General features: G+C 36.9%; 1 protein-coding gene across 1 annotated transcript in view; it reads left to right on the plus strand.

Moving 5' to 3' along the window:
• Positions 1 to 4189: 4189 nt before the first annotated feature.
• LOC144444227 (E3 ubiquitin-protein ligase UBR5-like) overlaps positions 4190 to 17042 on the plus strand; it is a 43218-nt gene continuing 30365 nt past the window's right edge. Inside the window, exons 1-16 of the mRNA XM_078133642.1 lie at positions 4190 to 4350; positions 7201 to 7245; positions 8014 to 8092; positions 8590 to 8666; positions 9348 to 9467; positions 10135 to 10372; positions 10611 to 10707; positions 10973 to 11116; positions 11442 to 11677; positions 12043 to 12162; positions 12920 to 13030; positions 13607 to 13764; positions 14211 to 14325; positions 14928 to 15202; positions 15719 to 15848; positions 16392 to 16511. Of these exons, the coding sequence (XP_077989768.1) occupies positions 4289 to 4350; positions 7201 to 7245; positions 8014 to 8092; positions 8590 to 8666; positions 9348 to 9467; positions 10135 to 10372; positions 10611 to 10707; positions 10973 to 11116; positions 11442 to 11677; positions 12043 to 12162; positions 12920 to 13030; positions 13607 to 13764; positions 14211 to 14325; positions 14928 to 15202; positions 15719 to 15848; positions 16392 to 16511 (2127 nt within the window). The 5' untranslated portion in view covers positions 4190 to 4288. The remainder of the gene's footprint in view (positions 4351 to 7200; positions 7246 to 8013; positions 8093 to 8589; positions 8667 to 9347; positions 9468 to 10134; positions 10373 to 10610; positions 10708 to 10972; positions 11117 to 11441; positions 11678 to 12042; positions 12163 to 12919; positions 13031 to 13606; positions 13765 to 14210; positions 14326 to 14927; positions 15203 to 15718; positions 15849 to 16391; positions 16512 to 17042) is intronic.

Genomic DNA, 17042 nt, shown 5'->3' on the forward strand with positions numbered 1-17042 from the left:
TATAAATGAATGAATGAATGGCGTGTTTACACCTCATCATGATCAGTTCACAGGTTTGTTCGGCGCGGTGACATCAACTCGACCCAGTTTTCGTGTTAAATCGCAACGTAGCCCCGGAGGTATACCCGGTCATTTCATTATCATCAATCTGAGTTCAGTGTCATTCACTCGTTTAGGTAGTTGTGATTCTGGTCTATATCGTGTTTAACAGGATAGTATTGTGCTAAGATCTGCTGGATGGATAGTACAATAATATGGGTGGCGACTGTTCTAGTCCGTGGGCCGACCCCTGAAAAACCCTATACAAATAGCAGATATTATTTGTATATAGTATGCTAATACCAAATTTAAAAAGTTCTACAAATAATATCTGCAAAGATCTTGTAGTCACCAAGATCCCCTACAACGCTTAGAAATTCCCAGTATGTCGTACAGAAGGATGAGGGGCGATATGATAGAAGTATGGAAGTATCTTCATGGTAAATACTCTGCGAACCAGCATTTTTTCCAATGCGAAATACCCACTGAAACTTAATTCGGAAGTCTTTGTGTCAGAAGTCAACTCGCGCCAACTTTTTTCCAAACCGGATCATCAATGCATGGAATAAACTGCCAACAAAAATTGTTACAGCGAATACTAGCAACTCTTTCAAAAACACTCTAGACAGTCACTGGGCTGAATACAAATACATCATTAACATAAACTTGGATAGTGTTTGATTTATATATATGTTACTATTCGTGGAACTTTGGACTATGGACTGTTGAACATTTGATTTTTTTTACGTTTGATCGGCTCATAGGCTTTTAGCCTTCAAAGCTGTACATAATATGATATGATATGATAACGAAGTGACAGAAAGTTAGGATGGTCGACCCACGGACTATTCACCTATAAGTCCACTCAGCTCGTTTTTCACCGGAAAAAAAGGCCACTTGAAAATGTACATGTATATGTTTCTGGTACACGATATTTATAGTCAAATCTATTTGAATAATAGAATCACGTTCGTGATCGATATAACTTTTCTTCAAAGAGAATTCAAAGAGAAATACAAAAAAAATTGTACATTTTAATACGTGTCGATCATTGCCCGGCAAGGTCTTTTCGCCAGTCTGTATGACGTCAGTCTGTGACGTCATTACTTTTCGCCTGGCCAACATTTGTGAGTCTTTTGATACCGGGTCTTTTGTTAGTGTGACAGCAAAGGGCACAAGATTAATCACTTCCTTGCGTTAGCAAATATTTTTATACTAAAGTACATCAGGCCATCAGTGATACATTAGATGTATTAACTATTATGATAGCTGGAGTCAGTGACTGGCGTCAAAGGTTGCATCACGATGCAAAAAAAAATCAAAACAAGCTCAGCATCCAAAATTGATAATATTAACCTCTTTTTGAATAACGAGTTTTATTTATTGGTGATCATGTGGAGTGGGGGTGGTGACCTCAGTCCCGACAATTTATTGTCGATAGTCGTTGAGAGTTCAAAGCCTTCATATATCCAAACACAGAAATGATTTCATACAGCGCCCTCACACATATTTACTGTGGTGGTAGTAATGGAAACAACCAATGCCTTTAAAATTGTCGATGTGGTGGCAGCGGTGGGAACCAGTCCTTACCATTGATTCCAGCCCGTAGACTTGTGTTCTTTTTCACATCTGACAGTATTTTGATATAACCTAACGTGGTTTTTAAAAAAAACACATTTCAACAGGGGCTGGTCATGTATTAAAGGAAATGCACTTGGGGAGAGAGTCACATTTTACCCGATAGATCAGGTTTGATTTCCCATGATCCTCACCCTTGTGATTACTTTGAATAACGAGTACTAATTAATTACATGTAATTTGTACATTCTTTTGGTTGTTTGGCAGTGTTCATTTTTAACCCCCAAGAGGCAGAGGATTCTCTCCCCCCCCCATTTGGTGCTTTCCGGTGACCCCCTAAAATAATAATTAAAACGAATTGAACAACGTCAAGTTCGAATTTTTGTTTGAATTATTAGATACCTAATAATCTTCATAAAGAAAATTATGTAACAAAAATACGACTTGGAAAATGAGTTAGTTAAATCGCAAATATTGACCACATTACACATATGTCCACTATATATATGTACTGCAACTTACTAGTATATTGTATTGAACCAAGCATTGATACCATGCATACCAATGAATCTTAAACCCAGGGTGGTAAACAAATTTAATTTTTTTTCGAACATTAGGTGGTATGGTCGCCTGACCAGTGACTGAAAAAAGGTTTGTTTTTCTTTAACCTGACTGTTACAGACAATCTTAAGCAAGGACTCTGACTACGTGTACATTAAAAACAGGTTTTGACACAGGAGTCGAACACTCGGAATGTTCAGTCACCCCCCCCCCCCCATTGCATTCCTCGAGCCCTTTTATTTTTTCTTGGTCCGTTGGACAAACAAATAAGATTGACCCCCGGACACAGTTCGGACAACAGTATTCGCTCACCTTGTCTCGCTGCCAGACTCGTGACTATCGTCCCTAATAATCTGTTTATGTATGCCGAGCGGCCCAGCCGCGAGAAGAGAGGGACTTGACTCGCGGCTGCGTCGCTCCGCATACATAAACAGATTAGGGACGATAGTCACGAGTCTGGCAGCGAGACTATCGCTCACCCTACAAGTTTGAAAACAGGCTGTATACCAGAGGTATATATCGGAACGTATATTTAGAATAATTCCACTCTTCTCATGCAAGTTGTCTAATTTATCCCATCACGATACAATTATATATATTGAACATATATGCAGAGACTCAACTTGGCCAACAAAGGATGATTGATATTCATATTTACTAGCGGTAATGACGGAAGTTTGTCAAGAAAAACTAAAACAGTAAAACAAAGTACTGTCGATTTATTTTTGTTGGGGGCGCTGTCTATCAAATATTGTTCGATATCCACTAGGTGGACCCATTCCGTGTACGTATGTATATTTGCGTGTGTGTTTATATGTCCAAGAGAACATATAAATTAATACATGTTTTAAATAATAAGATAACAATTTTGAAAAAAGGTGAGAAATTATTCGTTTTCATTTCCATTTATTCCTTCTTATGCCATGCGACAAATACTGTCCGGTGTGTATAAGCGTATGTATACAGTATATTCTTGTGTGTTTATACATCCAAAAAGAACATATCATAATTCCCAACAGTCTGACATATTACAAAAAGTGTCTTGAGATTTACATTTAACCGAATAGTTTTGTGTAGACTGAGCCTTATTTATTTACCACTTGTAGCCTATATATATGTAAATTTTCTATATGTGCATCCCTTATATCTTGTTTGTCATGCCGTTGTTCTACCATAGTGTGACGTAATCGGATCAAAATTGATGTCACAATGGTAAATACGGATCAATATCTTTATTTACCTCTCTTTCCTTCGTTTACTGTTTTTTTTTTCAATTTTGTTGTGTCGGGAGTGAAGGCGCTCACTCCCGGAACAACAAACAAAAAAGGAGGGAAAAAAGCCCATCGTTATATATAATCTTTTTCTAATCCCCCCGTAGAGGGCAGCAATTTAAATAACAAAACAAATATAGAGTTGGTCGGATCATATGAAACATAGACAGAAAAAAAATATTACCGACAATACATTTTCTATCATCATAACATTACAATTGGTCTTAAAAATTGATTTTTGTTAAAGAATTTAAAGTTACCTTACTTTATGAATCAAATCAATTAATTAATTAATAAAAATGTTATCATGCGATCAATTTTGTGCCAATGACATTATCATGATGAGTACGTGATGAAATAATAGCAGCCATCTCACCTACAAGTATTGGACAGGATGGAGACTGACTTAATTGCGCACAGATGGTGCAATTTTATTTATTTTCTACTGCTCAGTGCTGTTCGAGTCGTTGTTTGTAGCTGTATATTTTCAAGTCAAGAATAGCCCTTTTTATTTGCTGCACTTTATTAAAACTCAGTGGACTTCTCTTTTATATGTCAATCTACAAATTTAATGCTATTTATTACATATTATAAATTCTCCGCATGTACTTTTCGCAGTTCGGAGTCTGAACTCTCTACCAATCAAATTTCAGTTCTGGCAGTGCTCTCGATCCCTTCCCCGTAAACCAATAAGAACAATTGTTGTAGTTTGTCAAGGGGAAATTCAAGATGGCGTCGCCGACAAAGCTCGCTCAGTAATTTCTTACATTTCACCAGTATTTTACCAGGACTATCTACACAAACATCACAAATTGACAGTTTAACATTTTTACAAGATTATGACATCCATTCATTTTGTAGTGCACCCTCTTCCGGGAACTGAAGACCAGTTGAACGATAGGTAAGGTTCTGGCGTGGTCTGTCGCGTCATGCGTTTTCAATCATGTCGAATATCCCATCAGCTGGACATTTGATGCTAGTTTTCTGCACGGGCGATATTATCTCTTCTCGCTCTTCAAATGAAGCAGTAAGCAGTGCTTATGATGTCAATCATTTTGACTCACATCATGCATTTTGATTTGTTACGGAAAACGGCATAAAAATGAAGTTTATCTAACGAGAACGGTTCTTGTTTCGAAATTTTCATTAATTTTCCCAATATGGCGACTTTCATTGTTGTGTGTGATGTCGATGCATTTCAACCGGTTGGTTCATAATGTGTATATAAAATATGTAAGACCAGCAAATTATACCCTATACATAATAAGGTATGCTACGATTGCACGAAATAGTTAATGATACCAAGCGGTTAACTATAGAAACGAGGAGTTGCCGGTTATGTGCTCCTCTTGTCAACCTAACCTTGATGACAAGATGGTGCGGATCATTTTCACCATTCTATGAGAATGAGATGCTAATCCAACACAAACTTATTGAAAATTGTGTTTATTTCCAAGTTTTAACAAATTAGCCGTAGTGAATATTCAACAGAGACAACTTACATTTGGATGTTGCATCTGTTGCTTATTATTATCCCGACTATTCTGATGGCCAAGTTCTCAACCTCAAAATTTAGAAGATGTACTCAATTCAACAATTGAATATGAATTTTAAAAATCTGACACATTTATCAGAAATCGAAACAAGGACTTCAGTCTTCTACAGCAGGCAGGTTGCAGACTTGTGAATACAGTAACTCTGAGTTTCTAGACATTTTGGCATCAAATCCATTCGGTCCCAGACATCTTGGCACTGCTCTTCTAATCCCAAAACATTTTGGCACCAGTACCCAAGATGTTTCTTTTACTGTAAAATTATTTTTGCCAAATCATCTCAGGTGATGATGCCAAAATGATAATGGTAGCTGAAGTTACCAGGGTCTAATTGTTTCTGTGCCGTGGAACTTACCATTCCCCATGTTCCTTAATATGCATCACACATGATACTAGTAAATGAATGCCAACTTCAGTTTTGATTCAATGAAATAGCCATCAAGATTGACCATAAAAACAGACAACGTAATTTTGATATAATGTGTGTGTGTGTGTGTGTGTGTGTGTGTGTGTGTGTACGTGTATGTATGTATGTATGTATGTATGTATGTGTGTGTGTGCAAGCACGTGTGTGTGTGTGTGTGTGTGTACATGTATGTGTAAGAATGGTCTTGTAAGTACAAATGTAGGATAGCTTGCCCTCATAATGATTTTCATAATATATGAGTTTACCCATGAATCTCATGTAATCTTAATTTATTTTAGTATTAGAGATTATGTTACCACTACCTCACAAATTTAAAGTAGTGAACCCTGATAAGGAAAAAAAGGAACTCAGGTACCAGCTTTTACCTTCTTAGCACTTTCTGCCTTTGACAAAGAAAACTGATTATGAATTCAATGTGCCCTCTAATAATAGCCAAATTTTGTTGTTGTGAGTCAAAATGATAAAAAATGGCATTTCTTGTGAGTCACCACACAGTAAGAGATAGGGGCACACCAAATTTTGGTGCGGGGCACACCAAATTTTGGTGCGTCACCAGATATTGTGTGCGTCACTGGCATGTCAAATTTGCTTAGAGGACACACTGATTATGATCTCTTTTGGCATTTTGGGGCACATACTGTACTACAGTTTAATGCAAATGTGGCAGTAGGAATTCAAGTTCAAGTTCAGACGAGCAATGCAGTGGATTTGTTTTGTCTGCTAAAATGTTGAGACATGTTATTCAAATTCTTTGGTCTGTTAGACCAAGGCCATTAGATTTTAGTCCATGTACTTAGTAGATTATCATGGCTGTATTAATTACTCTTTGATAAATCAACCTGTGTTTTGACAAAATTGAAACAGGAACTACATTTTTTTTATAAATTGTCAACTATGTGAGTTACATTTTTTGTATCAGCCACCCCCTTCCCTGGCAACCAAAGTGGCAGACCAGAACAGGAGTTTGGTTAAAGTGTATATAGTATATATTAGTTGTGTATATGTGTATATTCCTTTCCAAATTTATTTGTAATGGGTATTTATATATATTTGTGTATGTCATATTTTGAAATTTAATCTGTATGTACATTTGTAGAAAGTCTGAAGCTACAGCCATATAACCCAGTTGAGGGTCAATTTTAACTTCACTAACACTGTAACAGGACTGAGGTTTACTTACCAGCTGGGTAGAGACGAGAGCAATGAGTATGAATGTATGTGTGTGAGTGTTTGATTTTAGGTGCATGTATGTAACAGTGTACACAAACAAATACATGTATGTGTGTGTATCTGCGTGCATGCACGTACATGTACGCACATACATATGTACATACATACACACGTATATATGTAATTTATGTATGTATGTATGTATGTATGTATGTATGTATGTATGTATGTATGTATGTATGTATGTATGTATGTATGTATGTATGTATGTATGTATGTATGTATGTATGTATGTATGTATGTATGTATGTATGTATCCATACATGTGTATGTGTGTGTGTGTGTGTGTGTGTGTGTGTGTGTGTGTGTAATTTGGTATATATGTTTTATAGTATACATGTACATTTGTATACATTTTGTGTGTTTAAATTATGATGATCTTTTTGGGTGGTTTTTTCAGTAATAGTTCATAATAGTTTAATAGTGGGTCCAGACATGTGCTGTACATTTATGGTAGATGATGTACAAATGTAAGTGTATAGAATGGTGTGTAACCAATCAAAAACTAAACTGTTTCCTTACATTTTTTTTGGTATCATAGACTCCGAGAGGTTGCTGACAAGATTAACAGACAGGGTGTGGCAAGGTAAGAATGCCGAGTCACAGAAGTGAAACATATACTCTGACATGTTTTGTGTGGTGACTGAAACTTGTTTTAATTAGGTTTTGTTCGAATTTGTATATGAGGGACTAGTAATGTGAAGTCAAGTGATTAATCTGCCCTTTTTTGTTAAAATGTCACTTTAAATGTGTGGGTGTAGCATATGTTGGCAAGACAAAGCCTCTGGACAACTGTTGATTCATTATATCACATTCCTGTGCCCTTTTCAAACTCTCAACCCTCTCCATGAGTTGCAGTTTTTGCATGGATCCTATCACCCAAAAACTGCAAGGTTCTACATCTTGTATTAGTCTAGGGGCTATCTGTGGCCTCCAATCTCAAGATTTCTATTCACCTGGTCTAGGTCAACAAGAAATCATGAACCAAAAGTTGTTTATGCAAATGAGTAATCCCCCACCTGTTAGAATGATGTGTACATAGCATCCTGATAAGACAAATATACTGATTTCGACATTATGTACGTACCTGCTCACAATAAATGCTAACTTTTTATTGAGCAGAATTCTGTGATTGATTAACAAGACATAATGTTTTACTGTGTGGGTAGTTTTGTTTGAATTAAACATTTCATCTCAGCGCCTCATTGTGCTAGACATGAAAACAGATTCAAAACCACAGCTAGCCTCTAGACTACACTTGTATGTATAGAGTGAAATTGTTGATGTGTGTTCACTTCAAATTTTGTCACAGTGTGGAATTAATTGTAAGTGTCTTGTGTTGTCATTTTCACAGTACTTCACTTCCTGCACTAAAGAGTCAAGCCATCAAGGAAATCGCTGTCGGTCCAAACCATGTAGCTTTTCTTCTTGAGGTAAGTTACAAATATCCACTGTTTTCAGTTATGTGTATATTTGTTGAAGGCTCATGGTTCAATCCAAGGTTCTTGAATTTGTTGCTGTGTCTTGTCACTGGAACCATACAGCTTAGATGTGACCATTCATTTGTACAGGACCGGTGTTTGTTATAGCTCTGCCAGACAGCTGTGTTTCTCAACCCAGTGTGAATTCTTATCCGACATGGCCCCTTTAAATCAGTGTGATCATAAAGGAGGACAAATAAATGTTATAACAGGAATACATACAGACCAGCAACAGTGTTTTTGCTAAGGGTGGTGGTATGTAGGTAAAATCTACCACAGTTCCCAAGTTGTTTTACCAAGTTACCAAACAGTTATGGCAGATTCTATTAGAAACGACCACTTTATCCTTTTCCTTATATCTTTCACTCTGGGGTTCGCCAACATTAGCACAAACACGGAGCAAAAAGTGTTAACATCGATTAATGATTCCTATTGTCATGTATTTTCAGGATGGTCGTATTTGTAGAGTCAGCTATGCTATTAGTGTAGAAAAGTTGGATCTGACAAAGGCAGAAGTCAATAAAGGGTGAGTATAAAACATTACATGTACTATGGAGGGGGCAAGTTTAAAACATCATGGGTATTGACGGTGATGATCAGATGTATAGGGTTCTAAGTAATGACTTTTTTAAGTTCTACTCGTCTCAAACAAGTGTAGTGATTTGAAACCTTGGGCCATTGGTTTTAAAAAGTACTTGTTCCAAGGGACAAGTAGAATTTCTCATAGTTACCAATCAGAGATCGCTGTATAATATGGTGGATGGTTCTGGCTCCATTCACTTCTGAAGATAGAGGCAAAACATTTCATTATCTGCCAAAAACTTTCAAAGTGATATTTTTTTAAATGTAAATAAGTGAAGTGATTTGAAGCCTTGGGCCAGTGGTTTTAAAAGTACTTGTTTCATGGGACAAGTAGCATTTCTCCTGATTATTAAACAGAGATTAGGCCATTGGCTATATAATGTATTTAATGGATCTGGCTCCATCCACTACTCCTCAAGAATAGCTGCAACTTTTGTTTATCTGCCAAAACTTTCAAAGTGATATTTTTTTAGATGTAAATAAATTTGTGTGTGTGTGTGGGGGGGGGGGGGGGAATTGATTGCCCAATCTTGACTGATTTATGAAAAAAAAGTACATAGTAAGCGTTTAATCAAACAAAATTGTGTTTGTTTATGATGTTGTGTTTTTTTCTTATTTATTTCAGTTCAAAAGGCAAAGGTCCCAATGCTAGTCGTGTACTATGGCGGTCAAGTTCTAGAAGTGGTGAAAGTCCATGGCTGTTACTTGGATCAGAAGGGTCTGGAAATTTAGGTTCTACTCTAGGGTAAGTAACAAGTAGTATACAGTTTGGTAATGCTTTGTGTTGTATTATGTCCAATATTAATGTTATGCCTATAACATGATGATACCACTCGTTGCATGTTAGCATTCGCTGGCTGTGATACAGCCATACAGAAACTAGTAAGAAACTGCACATTTTACACTTCAAGATACAGGTTAGTGTGTGGGAACCCTTGTGTAACTAGTCATGATCATGATCACAGTTTTGTGCTACATGTTATCTAACTGAAGTATACTATTTAATGTACTACAACAAGATGCAGACACGTGGGTGCCAACATTTTGATGTCTATGTGGGTATGTTAGCTTGTTAGCTCATTTCATGTAGACAAAATGTCACAAAAAGCCAGTCTTAAAGTATGGCCTGTGCAGTTTCTTAATGGTTTTCTATGTTCTTGTATCAAAGCCAGTGAACACTAACATGAAATGGGCAGTAATTGAACCTATTGTTGGTTTGTATTGCTTTGTAATGTATTACCGTAAAAGCAGAACAAAGCTCAATTATCAATTTATGTTACAAGGTCCTACGAAAACATGTATTTTTGAAAAGTATACAGAGAAATAAAACAGTAGATTTGTTTGAAACTGGTACTAGATATGTTTTGTGTATGCAAATACTGAATACTCCATTTATCTGTATATGTTAATAGGCGATGGGGTTCAGGCAGTGGAGCATGTACATCTCGTACCAATGCCAGCAGCTCAAGGACGCCAGCACGGAACAGAGGTCGCGTGGTGCGAGCACAGACCAGAGGGCGTGGTGGTGTGATAGTGGGAACCAGACCTCCAGTACATGCAGCAGCTGTACCTGAGGAACTAGTAGCCCAAGCACAGAGTGTGTTACAGGGAAAGAGTCGAGCTGCTATAATCAGAGAATTACAGAGAACTGTGAGTACATTAATCTCTTTGTCTCAGAACTTTTTGATAGATACATCATCAGAATTTACGAAGAACAAGTTGATGAGTTTATTTGTCTGCATTGGGTTTCTAGGATCTAAGATGCTATTATCACATACCCTGACCTGACTGAAGTCAAGGTTTGTATATTAAATATTTGGTAGTGATTGCATAGGAAGTGTGCAGACCAATCGTAGTAACACAAGTACTGTTTTTTTTTTGTCATCAGAATCTAGACGTCAACATGGCAGTCAATAACTTGTTGAACAGAGATGATGAGGACGGTGATAATGATGATGAAAATGAAAGTTACATGTCTGGAGGAGGTAGGACAAAATAAATTTTATTGAAAATCTACCAAGTTTGGTAATGACTTAATAAGAAATTATAGTTACATGTACTTTCCAAATCTGTTTGGAGTAAAATTGTCCCGAAAATCTAACCAAGATGTAAAAATTTGGGTCATGCAGTTTGTGTATCATCTTTAAATTTAAACATTTCTGTTCTTCATCACTAGAGGGTGCACTGTACTACTCCAGTAATGTGTTTTTGTTTTTGAACGTTAGTAATGAATACTTTTTTTCGTACTAGATGATTTGATGTCCCTGTTAGATGCTGGCATTCATAATGACCATCCCAGCGTTATCATAGATGCAGATGCTATGTTCTCAGAAGATATGTTTGTCTATGGTTCCAGGAACAGGCCAAGTAGCAGGGGTGCTCTTGGAAGATCTGGTGAGCCTTATTGTTACCTATTGAGATAAGGGGTCCATACTGATTATACTCATTGTGTCATAGATAGGGGTCCCTGGCTATGTGGTGATTGAAAGCAGGAAATGTCTCTACAATTAATATCATGAAACTTGAAACAATATATCCTCCAACTAACTCAAAATTGAGTGTTTGGTCAGTTTAAAGTGAAGTTTCATTGGAATTTGAGAGATTTTCTGTGTCAATCTGTGAATTTATCTTAATTGTTAGTGACTGCAGATAATTTCTAGTAGTTATGATGAGGGCCTTGTTGTATTCCTCAATAAGTTGTAATGGAACTGCTGTCAAGCAGTGCCAATTCTGCTCTTGTCTACAGAGAGAGACCGAGATTCCAATGAGAGGGACCGTGATCCAGTATTTCGTGTACGTGATCGCCGTTGGTTGGATGCTGGTCTACGTGATGGAACTCCTGGTGGCAGCAAAGCAGCCGGACAAGACGGAGCCAGTTCAGATGCCAAGAAGTCATCCCAACCAACTCCAAACCCTTTGCAATTAGGAGAAGATGTAGAATGGTGGCCAGATAAGGTAAACATTAGCAGCCATATTAGAATTCTCGTGACCTCTATGTCAAAGGTCATGGGTCACCAAATCTATTTAAATTTGGAGATGTAGAGTGGGGGCCATATTGGATTTCTCATGGCCCATCTATGTAAAAAAAACCAAATAATTAATTTAGAAATAATTTGTAGTTTAAGTACTGTGCTTTGTATTTCATGTGTGGTTGCGATTGCGTTGATTTTTGAGTTCAAACATCATTCCTACATTTTGCTTTTGCCTGACTAGCCACCTTGAGGTTACATATGCCAAGAATTAAGGTGTAGTTGCTTGACTTTAAGATCATCCCATATATTTATATGTGGCTGATGAAACCAGTACTTGTTTCTTTACAGGGTGAAAACTTGAGATTTAGTCACATAGCAGCACTACATAGTGAGTTGACAGCCATTACTGTGAATGGTCAATTGTATCAGTGGAAATGGATGGAACAAGAACCTTACAAACACAGTGAGGTATGTACAACATATGTAATAAATTGCTTATTACATTACAAACACTAAGGTATGTACAACATATGTAATAAATTGTTTATTACATTACAAACACAATGAGGTATGTACAACATATGTAATAAATTGCTTATTACATTACAAACACAGTGAGGTATGTACAACATATGTAATAAATTGCTTATTACATTACAAACACAGTGAGGTATGTACAACATATGTAATAAATTGTTTATTACATTACAAACACAGTGAGGTATGTACAACATATGTAATAAATTGCTTATTACATTACAAACACAATGAGGTATGTACAACATGTCGAACAGTTAGCTAATGACATACATGTAACCACCAAATTTACTCAAATTCTGATTTTAGCTTATTACAAAACACTAATTACAACAACACTGTATTAAAACTTAAACTCAGAAATTGAAATATTGCTGCCACTTATGTAGAGCTCAGGTGCCCTAGTGTTAATGCAGTAGGAAACTGGAGTACCTTTGGAAAACTTGTATTGTTTGGAAGTGTCAACCTTAGCACCAACCTTTGTACATACAGATCTGGGAAAATTTAGTCAAACCCAGCTGTGGCTGGATCGGTTCAAACACAGACTGCAGTTGTAAGAGGCACACAGACAAGTTGCTTGGCCACTAAGAATCTGAGATGAATCACCAAAGGGCAAAACCATAACAGGATATTTTACTGACAGAATTCATCATAGTACTGACAATGAATTTAATTTCTTTTACCACAGAATCCTAACATACATCACCCAAAAGTACCGGCATTGAATTTAGTGAATGAGAAGGTCATTTTGATGTCATCATGTAATGTAAGAGCTACAGTACTGACTGAATCTGGAAAGGTAAGTCTGCCTGTGGTCTATTCTTTGTACAGTTGTGGTATGATGTACAAGAAAACAGCATTGTCAGTAATTGTTTGATGGGTCTACTTGAATGAATACAGTAACTTGCAACATTTTGTCTAAATGTAATGAATTAACCTGCCACCTTAATTGCAGACATCAAAACATTGGTGTCTGCTTGTCTGCATGTAGATGCAGTATGTTGAAGTGATTTATTTCATAATCGACAAAATGTAGCAAGAAATTGCAATCGTGTTGTAGAATATGCAGTTTCTTATTGGTTTCTGCGTGGTGGTATCAAACAGAGCTGGTGAACGGTAACTTGAAACATACTGTATTGAAGATGTGGTGTAGATCAAAGTTAGTTGCAACTTGTATTTCAATGTTTTGAAGTGGAAAATGAAATGAAAATGACATTTCTGGGAAGTACTTGTAGTCTACAGCTATGTACATAGTTTGTATATTTCTAGAGATGTTTCCCATAGTTTAATTTAGACTCGTATGTACTGGACATGATATTTTGGTTCTCTGTTTTGCATATATACTGACATTGAAGGTTTGGTATTTATCCTACAGGTTGCTACTTGGGTTGACGAGAGTTTGTCAGTCATTGCTCCCAAACTAGAACAGCCAGCACAGTTATTTCCCGAGTTCCAGACAGATAAAATAGTAGCTCTTTACAACTGTTCATTGTATACTTGTGCCAGGCTGGAATCGGGAGCACTTTACTGGTGGTAAGTAGGGGTTTATCTGTAGAATGACACTGGAGTGAAATTATGCAGGTGTACGCATAAATGATGAATAGAGAGTTGTTTTTTAGCTATGTATGCCAAAACAGACTTGAAGGACATTGGAACGTGTGTGTGCATGTTCTCATCTTTTGTACAGCAGACCAAAAGAATTTAATTGTTTTCCAAACTCAATAGTATTTTCGGCATTTTTCTTGCAAAATACCCAAAGAAAAAACATCCAACAATTAGTTTCAAATTACATTAATATTCTGAACTTTGAAATCAAAATTAAAAGATTTCAGAGAAAAATGACACAAAATCACAATGATAATGATATTTGCCTATTAAGGGATAAATCACAGAATTCTCTGAGGTTAAAAAATTAGAAACTTGATTTCAACCTGTTATCTGCTCTGTGTATAACATAGTCATGTTATTTGGTGTTGTAGGGGAGTACTGCCATTTATACAAAGAAAGAAGTTACTGGAGAAAAGTCGGAATAAAGCCAATTTACGTAAACCTAAACTAGTAAATCAAAAGGCACACATTGTAGCAGGTACACAGGTAAGTTGATGCAGTTGAAATCTTCACAGGTTTCTCCCAGTTAGTAATAGCTGGGTAGGTAAGAACGTACATTCACGCTTCTCATGTGGGAGAAGAGAAAATACAGTGCATAGTGTGTGACTAGTTTGTAAAATGAATACCTTATACTACGTACAGCCGAAGTGTAACTCGTTACTCAGTACTTAAACCAATATTAATTAATTAATTAATTAATAATAATAATGATTAAGTAATTAATTAATAATAACTTGATTACTGCATATAAATGTCAACAGTTTACAATCGAAATTGATGTGGCTTTGCCCATCAAAGATAAGTTAAATAAGTTAAATATCGGGTACTTAAGAATATATAGAGCATTACCATGTAATGATACAGACATGACTGTAAAAACACTGATATTATTATAATGTAAAATAAAGAATCAAAACATTATACTCTTCAGTGTACAGACGGCTGTGGGGTAAAACCTGTTTCGATAACAGTTAATCTTTGATCTGAAATTGCTTTGACTAGATAAATATGTCTCACAGATTTCTTGGCATTTTCAGTTTTGCTGTTTAAGCATTTTGTGTTGCATATCTTTGTTATTTGATAACCAGGTGTGTTTGATAAGCAAGCCTCTGTTCCACTCGGGAGCACTAGGTTTTACAGTTGTTGGAGGAACACCTAAAGTTGGTGAACTGCAGGACTCGGCATGGAATCTGTCTGAAGTTTGTCGGTTTAAGATCCGTTCTGCTGACAAACCAGAGGAGAAGAAGGCCGAGACTAAAGCTGAGAATAAGAGTGAAGTAAAAACTGAGATGGGACCACCTCCATCACCAGCGTCTACATGTAGTGATGTATCTATTGTCTCAAGTGCTTCATCTCTCAGTAAGTAGACTGTATAGATCCTTGGACTCTCCTGTACTATTTCTAATGAACAGAATCTATGACATTCAGTTTTAGTAGAATCCAAAATATTAATGACATGCTTGTGACCTGCATGTCGTGGTCATTGACCAGCCGACTGTAAAATGCTTTGAGCCATGAATGTTTTGACTTTGTCGCTTATACTGGTAGTAGTGTATGAAATATACCCTGTAAGAGCACCCTGGTAACCCATCCCTTCAAGTGAAGTAACATGCAGTGGACCTGTGGAGGCTCATAGGGTGTAGCAGCCATGACACGACATACAACATCTTACTGAGTCTGTCATGATTATTTAGACTTTGCTACACTGTTGTTGTTGACATCACTAAACTGAATGTAACTCTCAGTGAGTAATTGTGTTGCTGATTGCAGGCTTTGACACTTAACCTTTTGTATCTGAAGTTAATTATCATGTATGAGAGACTGAGAAACTTGTCCAATTTGAGAGTCTGAAATGATTGTTAATTTGTTATACAGGGAGAGGCAGTAAGAGATCAGCACCATCTCCTCACAAAGAGACAAGTGAGAAGTCTGATGAGGAATCATGGCCACTAAAAGATGTCATCTTTGTAGAGGATGTGAAAAATGCTCCAATAGGAAAAGTTCTCAAGGTAGGAAGATCAGTGATTAGTTATAACACAGTCTTATTAATGTGGAGTGTATACAAGTGTATAGAAGGTGAAACAAAGATTGTAATAATTTCAACGTTACTTTGGGTGTAACAGCTTTGTATTGTGAAGTCACAATGATCAAAAAGAGTAGCTGGCATAGTATGGTTTGGCTGGTTTGAGCCTCCCCTTTGTCAATTGTTCTGAATGTCCTAGGGCAAGATTTGAACTACAGCTGTGCGCCAGTCAACTCGACTGTATAAATGGTTACCTACTAGGATAAATGTTGTTATGTGAAGGATTAATCCTATGTGCTTACATTAATACAGAGATTGCAATAGATTGTGTGCTCTCTATGGAGTTTAGGAAGTAAAATAAAAAACCAGGCAGTGAGCTGTTGTAGATGTGTGCATGTGTTATTACCCCTGGTAATTGTAAAGTGCTAAAGTTTATTATGGGAAGTGTTACCTAAAACATTTACACTGTCTGTGGACATAATACAGCAGTTGCAATGTCCAGACACTGATGGAGTATATTTCTGTTTAGGTTGATGGTGACTATGCTGCAGTGAAGTTTCCAAGCAGAGAGAATTTATCCACTGGTTCATCAGAAGACCCTTTGTCAGTTTTACAGGACTGTCGGTTACTGAGATTGGACCAATTACAGGTATGTGAGACCCTTTATCAGTCTTACAGGACTGTTGGTTACTGAGATGGACAAGTGGCAGGTATGTAAGATCCTTTGTCAGTCTTACAGGACTGTCGGTTACTGAAATTGGACCAATTACAGGTATGTAAGACCCTTTGTCAGTCTTACATGACTGTCGGTTACTGAGATTTGACCAATTACAGGTATGTAAGACCCTTTATCAGTCTTACAGGACTGTTGGTTACTGAGATTGGACCAATTACAGGTATGTAAGACCCTTTATCAGTCTTACAGGACTGTTGGTTACTAAGATTGGACCAATTACAGGTATGTAAGACCCTTTATCAGTCTTACAGGACTGTTGGTTACTAAGATTGGACCAATCACAGGTATGTAAGAGTCTTACAGTGCTGTCATTTACTGAGATTGGACAAGTGACAGGTATATAAGACCCTTTATCAGTCTTACAGGACTGTTGGTTACTAAGATTGGACCAATTACAGGTATGTAAGACCCTTTATCAGTCTTACAGGACTGTTGGTTACTAAG

This window comes from Glandiceps talaboti, chromosome 13 (assembly GCF_964340395.1).
Source record: "Glandiceps talaboti chromosome 13, keGlaTala1.1, whole genome shotgun sequence".
Taxonomy (NCBI): domain Eukaryota; kingdom Metazoa; phylum Hemichordata; class Enteropneusta; family Spengelidae; genus Glandiceps; species Glandiceps talaboti.